Source organism: Notothenia rossii (genome assembly GCF_949606895.1).
Source record: "Notothenia rossii genome assembly, chromosome: 8".
NCBI lineage: Eukaryota > Metazoa > Chordata > Actinopteri > Perciformes > Nototheniidae > Notothenia > Notothenia rossii.
In genome coordinates, this window is record NC_136906.1 from 39,930,179 (window position 1) to 39,939,739 (window position 9,561).

General features: G+C 42.0%; 1 protein-coding gene across 4 annotated transcripts in view; it reads right to left on the reverse strand.

Moving 5' to 3' along the window:
* Positions 1-6,194, reverse strand: part of rgs9a (regulator of G protein signaling 9a) — a 73,035-nt gene extending 66,841 nt beyond the window's left edge. For all 4 annotated transcript variants that reach the window (XR_013801440.1, XM_079643687.1, XM_079643685.1 and 1 more), the window contains exons 1-2: positions 5,086-6,194; positions 4,922-4,998 (exon numbers count right to left, since the gene is read on the reverse strand). Coding sequence is in view for 3 of the 4 variants with exons in the window: in XM_079643687.1 (XP_079499813.1) it covers positions 4,922-4,998; positions 5,086-5,500 (492 nt within the window). In the remaining variant the exon portion in view is untranslated. The remainder of the gene's footprint in view (positions 1-4,921; positions 4,999-5,085) is intronic.
* Positions 6,195-9,561: the final 3,367 nt, after the last annotated feature.

Consider the following 9,561-nt stretch of genomic DNA (forward strand, 5'->3'; position numbering starts at 1 on the left):
CAAGGAACGAGGGGACCGTGCGGCAGAGTTTCAGCTAGATTTTGTTTCGCCGGTCGACATGTCCGTTAAAGTTGAAATCTTCCGGACAAAATTAGAAAAGTGCCGGTCAAAGGTCTTCTTTGTTATTTATTGAACTTTAAAACAAATGAATAATGACTTTATATAATCATATAAGAATAAAACACGGAGGACGGAGATCTCTTTTTCTCCCCCTCTTCTCTCCGCTGCAGCCTAGCAGCTGATCTCAAAGCACGCTCCCCTCTCCTGCAGGGGGGCGTGGTCAGCTGCAGCTCACAGAATCAGCCACCTGCAAAAACAGGGCTGGAAAGAGCAAATACAGATGTAGCACTTCATTTCAGACTCCAGCTTACAGCTTCCTGCCTGCGACCTGCCTAACACCAGTATAGAGGAATGTTAAGCCCTCCCATTTTCCAAGAGGGCGTTGCCAGATTTTTAATTTCAGGTTTTAACCAGGAGATGGCGCTTCATTCACAAATACAGAAAGACAAGTTTCATGGACTTTCAGTTGTGTTTTGAAGAGCATTTGAACACATCAATATTTTAGATACTATACTAAAGTATATCTAATCTTGTAATTCAATAATATATAGTCTTTATATATTAAATAATCATAATAATAATGTAAATGTTTACATTACACTTCTTTATTTGTTATGCTCATACTTTTACCTTTACAATCGTTTGCTTTAATATGCAGTATATTTTTTGTATATTTTTGTGTTTGCTTCCTCCTGCTCCCTTTCGGACACATACTGTATGATTTATTAATATGAAGATATTATTAAGATAAGATAAGATGTTACTTTATTGTATTGATTGAACATTTTAGTTTAGAATGTGCTGTCTGTCCCACGGTAATTCAGAAGGCTCACAGGTCACATTCCGACCATATTTAAAACAATAGGTGCTTTCACACCGTCTACAGTTTGATTTGTATAGAGGGAGCTCTGTGGCTGAATGGCCAGCGATTAGGTGTGGCGCATTTATCATAGGTGATCAGAGCTAACTGCCTGCCGTCAGATTTCATTTAAAAAACAGATCTGATTTTAAGACTATTTCTGCGCTCATAAAGAATGATAAGAATAAGAGTAATGCGTATTGAACTGGTTTCATTAATTAGTGAGTTTATTTTACACTAGAACCACCAATCGGGTCAATTTGTGTGATGTGTGTTGTGTGTGTGCAATGTAACTTTTTTTCAATAAAATATTAAAGTCTCCCAGTCCGTGACTTTTCCTGAAAGTGTGTTATGTAGCACCCTATGTTGTTAAAAATTGCATTCTAATAGCGGGATTTGACGGTTTTAGGTAGGCCTATACAAAAACCTCTGGCGGTTCTAGTGTTAAGGTAATTAGGTACAGTAGAAGCCCTTTTTTATCAGTAACGAATTTAGCAGTTGAACATAAAAGTCAACTAACTGAGGGTCACTTGCAATGACAGCGTCTAACTGTAAGCTTGTCACTCAGAGTAACCTACAGTTAATTTAGCTGCTGGAGAAGAAAGATCAGGGGGGAGGGAGGGAGAGAGCTGATGTTGATGGGCCATTAGTTGTGTAAATACACAGCTGAGAGCTGCCGTTTCATTCAGACTGTTTAAAAAACGGTAACAACGGACTATTTTTCAAGATCAAGATCCCTCCGCTACGCTTTGGGATCCTGATCTGCCGACGAGGCTCCATTAAAATATAAATATTTTTAGTGAATTACTGAGTTTAGGCACGTTAATAACATTTTAATGAAGTTGAATACAGTATATTCATATTTGTCAGTGATTTCATGTCATTTCATGTAGATCTGCAATAAAAATATTTTTGGAGTATGGGGGGGTCTGGGACCCGGAGTACGTGCGGCCGTGAGTTGTTATGTGCCATCATGACACGCATGGTGTTTTTATATATTATAATGAAGTGCGAGCTGTGTGCTCGAGTCTTCCTGCCTGTCGGCTCTGCTTATGGATGTATAATAAGGCTCTGTGCTCCGAGATGATGGTCTAGCTTCAGCAGCTACATTACCTACGGGTGCGTTCGTTAATATTAACTGCGCGTCCGGAGTCACTGTGGCACAGACTAGACCGCTGGTGAACAGCTGTTAGAACGGGCCGTTCAGGTGTTCAGAGCAGAGCTCCCTGTCGGAGCGGCAGAGCGTGATGTGAACTGAAAAGTTTTTCTGTGGCAATATTATTTAAGGAATCGTTGAGCTAGCTAGCTAGCATATATTGTCACTATCTGCTAACGTTAGCTTTAGCCTTCTATTTCTAATAGTTTTTTTCATTGGCTATAAACAGAGGTGGTATATATATATATATATATATATATATATTGTACTTGAGTAAAAGTAGAAGCACTCAGATCTTGTACTAGAATAAAAGTAGAAGTACTCAGGTCTTGTAGGCCTACTTGAGTAAAAGTAGAAGCACTCAGGTCTTGTGCTTGAGTAAAAGTAGAAGCACACAGATCTTGTAGAGTAAAAGTAGAAGCACACAGATCTTGTAGAGTAAAAGTAGAAGTACTCAGGTCTTGTACTTGAGTAAAAGTAGAAGTACTCAGGTCTTGTACTTGAGTAAAAGTAGAAGTACTCAGATCTTGTACTTGAGTAAAAGTAGAAGTACCAGAGTGTAGGAATACTCTGTTACAGTAAAAGTCCTGCATTTAAAATGTTCCTCAAGTGAACGTAGAAAAGTATTCTAATCAAAATATAGTGAAAGTAGCAACAGTAAAAGTAGTCATTGTGCAGATTGGTCCATTTCAGAATAACATATATGATATGTTTTATAATGATTGAACATGAAAGTGTTCTCAAAGCTGGTAAAGGTGCAGCTAGTTTGAATGACTTTGTATACTGCAGGGTAGCTTGTGGATTTACTCCAGGTGGAACTAAAGTCTGATTTAACACTTGATTATATTTCACATCATTCATGCACATCTGTAAAGTAACTAAAGGTATTAAATACATGGAGTGGAGTAGAAGTACACCATGTACCTCTGAACTGTAGTGGAGTAGAAGAACTAAGTAGCAAAACATTGAAATACTTAAATAAAGTACAAGTATCTCAAAATTGTGCCCAAGTATAATACTTGTTGAGTTTATGAACTAAGTTACTTTACACCATGTGGCTATAAAGATAGAAATACTAAGCCTTGCACAGAGGCATGAAAATACAAAATTCAAAATGCTCAACAGTGCTGCCAAAATTATAAACTGACTGCTACACAATCAAAATAAATGCTTTTATATATTTCTATTAGATGTGACTCTTTTGCGTTTCTGTTATTATTAACACTGCTGCTTTAGTTGTTCTGACTGCTGAAATCCTCTGTTATTCCTAATTTTAAAGCCGATATTCCGTGTGGTGGGGGAGCCGTGGGCTCGGATCCTTTTTCATACAGATGAGTTTGCATCCCAAAGCCTCAGTCACCTTAATTCATGTAATAAAAACATCTCAGGTCAGTAACACTCAAAGCTAAATGTGCAATACCATGTTCAGCTATGTTATTATTTATAATGTTATTGTTGTTCCATACGAAGATGTACATATTGGAATGATTTCTTAACTTACAGTAGGCTATTTTTTACAATGTGTGTTGGAAGGATTTATTAAATTAATATGAATATTGTCATTGTTGAAGGCTTTTAGAGAAGGATGAACTATAAGCCTGAATTACATAACATTTTATACCTAAAAACATAAAAGCCACAATAAATGAATCACAATTATTGTAGTTATTTTTACCTCCCGTATTGCTTTCAACCCACCAGCTTTTATGGTGTTGTTACGTCACTAACTGGAAGCTTGTCACATACGGTCTATGGTCACTCAGAGTAACCTACAGTTTATTTAGCTGCTGGAGAAGAAAGATCAGGGGGGGAGGGGGGAGAGAGCTGCCGTTTCATTCACACTGTTTAAAAAACGGTAACAATGGACTATTTTTCTTAGCGGATGCATGTCAATTTAAATCAATACATACAACTATTTTTTAAATCAATAAAAACATTTTCTAAATCCATAAAAGCATTTAAATTAATATTGGGAGCAGTGGCGGCTGGTGGAAAATATTTTTGTTGGGGCTGTTGATATAGTGAGTAAAAACATTTTTTTTGGGAGAAATGACCCCTTAAATTGGGACTTCTGGTGATGTAATGGCCCCATAAAATCGTGGTTCTAGGGCCAGGAACAACCAGGCTGAGTCGGGCTGAGTATGCTAAACTAACTGCGGTCAAGCCAGCCTCCAATCGGGAAAACCTAGTCAAGCCAGCCCTCGCGTGATATTGAGGTGCGCGAATATCCTATGCATTACGGTAGAGTAAAAAAAAAATCATCCCTCTGTGTTTAGATGAGAATAAAACAAAAACTGTCCAGTATCAAAGACTCATTTAACTTCAGGGTGATAGCAGGACATCCCATCTAGTCACTCAGAAAAAATCAGGACATTCTGATCTAGGGTTTCAAAATAAAAGACCTTTGAAATCTCTATGGTTTGAGCTATCATCCCTGTTTTTAGATGAGAATAAAACCAAAACTGTCCTGTATCATAGATCCATCTCACTCCAGGGTGATAGCAGGACACCCCATGTCGTCACTCAGAAAAAAATCAGGACATTCTGATGTACAGTTTCAAAATAAAAGACCTTTGAAGTCTCATATGAGCTATCATCCCTGTCCCCAAAGGTCTTTTATTTTGAAACTGTACATCAGAATGTCCTGATTCTTTCTGAGTGACTACATGGGGTGTCCTGCTATCAACCTGGAGTGAGATGGATGTTAGGATTATGTTTTAAACAGGACCCAGGCGCAGGCAATGACTGAAGATGTTTAAATGGTTTATTGTTTCGGTGACTCAGGCAGGTTTGGTGATTATGGAGGTCCGGAGTGGAGGTAGGCAGTGAGAGGCTGGACTGATTACAAGGCAGGCAGGTAGGATGCAGGAAGAAGCAGGCAGGTTGGCTGGAAGCTCTGGTGGATGATGGTCGAGGGATTGCACTGGAAACACAAGAGAAACTAGTTACAATGAGTACCGAATTACACGGAGACAGGATAACTGAATGGGCAGCCAGGAGTATGTAATACCACTGGTGTAGAAAACAATCTGGCGGTGAGTTGCTGGGAGACTGGAGTAGATAAGCTGTGTCCTGATTAGATGATGAGGGACAGCTGAGTCGGACGGCCAGGTGAGAGCAATCAGGCTGCTGCCTGCAAGGGACACCACACCCTCTCCACACACACACACACAGGGGAACAAACAGGGACACAGTTTGGACTGTGACAGTACCCCCCCCTCAACGGGAGCCTCCAGGCGAACCACCAGGCTTATCTGGGTGGTCCCTGCGAAAGTCCCGAATGAGAGAGGGACATAGAATGAGCTTGCGGGACACCCAGCTCCTCTCCTCAGGACCATAACCCTCCCAATCAACCAGATACTGGTACCCACGGCCACGGCGGCGAATGTCCAACAGCCGTCGGACCGTGTAGGCCGGGTGGTCATCAATAACAAGGGTGGGTGGAGGGGACAAAGGGCTGGACAACACTGGTTTCAACTGGGACACATGAAAGGTTGGGTGAATTCTCATGGAGGGAGGCAGCTTGAGTCTAACAGCAGATGGATTGATTATGCGCTCGATCACATAGGGGCCAATGAAGCGTGGTTTCAACTTCTTAGACTCAGCTTGTAAAGAAATATTTTTTGAAGAAAGCCAAACTTTCTGACCTGGTTGGAACTGGGGAGCTGCGGTCCGGTAGCGGTTTGCAATATGCCGATTGCGTTCATCGGAGCGGAGAAGGGCAGAGCGAGCATCCTTCCAAATCCTACGACAACGACGGAGATGGGCTTGGACAGAGGGAACTGCGATCTCATCCTCTTGGGCTGGGAACAAAGGGGGTTGATATCCAAGAGAACATTCAAATGGGGACATACCAGTAGCAGCACTAGACAGTGAGTTATGAGCATATTCAATCCAGGGCAGATATAAGCTCCAGGAGGTGGGATTCCGAGAGGTGACAAAGCGAAGTGCAGCTCCAAGGTCCTTATTGGCTCTTTCGGCCTGCCCGTTAGTCTGAGGATGATAGCCTGAGGAGAGACTGACAGATGCTCCAAGTGCTCGACAGAATGCTTTCCATACCTGAGATATGAACTGTGGCCCTCTGTCGGAAACAATGTCTGTTGGAATGCCATGGAGCCGGACCACATGATTGACTAAGAGGTCAGCAGTTCCAGAGGCTATGGGGAGTTTAGGAAGAGGCACAAAATGAACCGCTTTGGAAAAGCGATCGACAATAGTGAGAATGGTCGAGTTACCCTGTGAAACCGGGAGACCGGTAACAAAATCTAGGCCGATGTGACTCCATGGACGACTAGGGACTGGGAGAGGCTGGAGTAAACCGATAGGAGCCTGGTGTGAAGACTTTCTACGGGCGCAAATAGTGCAGGCCAGCACAAAGGCTCGAGAGTCCGCTTCCATAGAAGGCCACCAGAAGTGTCGTCTCAGGAGGGATAGGGTCCGACTCACACCCGGGTGGCAGGCAAAGCGGGAAGCATGGGTCCATAGGAGAACCTGTGAGCGGACAGAGTCAGGTATAAACAAACGGTTATCTGGACCATTTCCTGGATCTGGATGGTCTCTCTGTGCCTTCCTCACTGAGTTCTCAATCTCCCATGTTACAGCGCCCAGGAGCTATGGGATCCTGATCCACTGCAAATTGCCGGGACATTGCGTCAGGTTTAAGGTTTCTAGAACCAGGTCGGTAGGTAAGGGTAGGGTGACCAAACGTCCTCTTTTGCCCGGACATGTCCTCTTTTCACGCCCTGTCCGGGTCGTCCGGGGGGGGTTTATAAATTCATGAAAATGTCCGGGTTTCGCGGACCGTTTGCATGTACTTAAATTGACTGGCGAATTGCACAGAATACTACGGTACTCTGTTGCGTGTGTGACGTAATCCCTGAGTCTGAAGCTTTGTGGGCGGCTCTACAACTACGCTGACACACAAACAGAGGAAGGGGACAGAGCGGACCGCCGCTCACATTCACAATGCCAAAGCGCAAATGTACTTTTACAGATGAATTGCAGAAGAAATTCCAAATGTACCGGCCCGGTCGGAACAAATGGGAGGCGGAGTGCACCGTGTGCAAAGCTTGCACATACGTGTGTGTGTGTGTGTGTCCAATAAAGGTGCAGGCGATCTTAAAGCGCACATGGACACAGACAAACATAGGAAAGCTGTGCAAGGTGAGAGTTTGTCGGCAAAGTTGACAGACTTCTTTGTTAGACCAGGCAAAACAGAGGATGCTGTAAATGCAGCGGAGGGTGCGTTTGCATTTCACACTGTGAAACATCACAACAGCTACAGATCTATGGATTGCACAAGTGCCTTGCTAAAAAAAGCATTTCCAGACTCTGACACTGCCAAAAAATTCAGTAGTGCGCGCACTAAAACCGAAGCCATTGTCAATGATGTTATAGCGCCCCACTCGATTGATGTCGCACATGAAGCACTTAAAGAAATCCAGTACTGTGGTGTTTCTACAGACGGGAGTAACCACGGAGCAGGGAAAATATTCCCATTCATAATCCAGTACTTTGACTGGAAGAGGGGTGGCATGCAAACAAAATTAATCGAGTTTAAAGACACACCAAATGAGACAGCAGAAACCATTGCACAATATCTCATTGAAACATTGGCAAAAAACAATTTGTCTGAAAAATGCATTGCATTTACTGGCGACAATTGCAACACAAACTTTGGAGGAATCCTACGTGATGAAGGGGGAAAGAATGTGTTTGCAAATTTGAAGAGGTTGCTGCTGAAGAACACTCTGATCGGTGTGGGTTGCCCAGCACACATATTGAATAATTGTGTTCATCATGGGGCAGAAACAATAGATATTGACCTTGAGAATATCATGTTCAAAATCTACCAGTTCTTCCACATTTACACTGTGCGCACTGAGAGCCTGAAGGAGTACTGTGATTTTGTTGACATTGAATACAGAAGGATGCTTTCTCACAGCAAGACAAGGTGGCTGTCATTGTTCCCAGGCATTGAGAGGATGATACAGATGTTTCCAGCCTTAAAGACATTCTTTCTGTCTCAGCAAAAACCACCCACAGTGATCAAGAAGTTTTTTGTAAACGAATTCAGTGAGATGGCACATGCACTCACTCATGTCTGCGTTCCACACCCACATTCAAGACATGGAAAAGGAGAAGAACTCCATTATGGAGGTAAAGAAAATAATGAACAGCATCCACACCATTCTTCTTGAACGCAAGAGCAACAACTTCATGTCCCTTAAAGTTAAGGGACTACTGGCACAAAAGCGTAGTGATGGACTTGGTAAGGAATATGACCAGTTCTGTGCTGATGTACAAGGCCTGTACAGTACATGTCTGGAGTATCTGGAGAAGTGGATGACTCCCATGGAAGAGTTCTCCACATTCACGTGGATGGATCTGAGTGAGCCACCAGAGTGGAATGATGTGGAGGCCTGCATCAAGCTCCTAGGAGAGAAGGGGTTGGTAATTGGTGATGTCAAGTGTTTTGACCAGGTCACCAATCTGAAGAGATTCACAGAAAGGTGCAACCGTGATGAGGAGTTCAGTGGCCTGCAGGTGCACCAGAGGTGGACCAAATATTTTGAGGAGGCCAAAAGCATTGCATGTTACTCAGAACTACTGAAGATTGCACAGTTTGTCTTTGCACTTTCCTCTCACAATGCAAATGTTGAGAGGGTTTTCTCACTGATGCAGAGCCAGTGGACCAAGGAGAGGAACCAGCTGTCTGTTGAGTCACTGAAGGGGATTCTATTTGTGCAATACAATTTGAAAGACATGTCTTGCAAAGACTTTCATGCTTATTTGTTGAGCAACCGAAACCTGCTGGGAAAGATCAGCTCCACAGCTAAATATCGATGGGCAGACAAGGAGGATGAAGAAGAAAAGCAGGATAAAGAAGATTGAAGTATGCAGCTATGCAGAGAGAGAAAGCTATGTAGCCGTGGGAGAGAAACTTTAAACTTTTAATTTTAAATTGGGACCCTAGAAAACTGTTTGAAGCTAGAAATATGTGAAAAGTTGTCGTTTCACTGTGGTTGTTTACAATGACAGGGCCTGGAATTGTGTTTACAAACATTTAAAGTAGGCTTATATTTGGTTCATGGTGCCTCAAAATGTGTTTGGTTTGATTTAGGTAATCAAATGTTATGTTAGGTTATGTTCACTAATGGAAATTATGCAAATGTGAAATCCAAAACTGCATAGTGCACTTTTAAAATAATTACATTAGTATCTTTGTGAGGTTACTGTTTTATTGTTTACATTGACAAGATACAAAGAGATTATTTGTTAAAGCTGGATTTTCTATTTTCTACTATTTCATATATTTTGTTATTTATTTTTTGTCTAGTAAGACTTGAAAAGAGAGCTATTATTTTGTTACAGATTGATGTTTAAGTTATTCTTGTGCATTTGAGATTTGTCAGAGATAATTTTAGGTATAATAAAGCATGTTGATTGTTGAGTAACCTTGGTTTGGTGTGTCTTTGGTTATAGA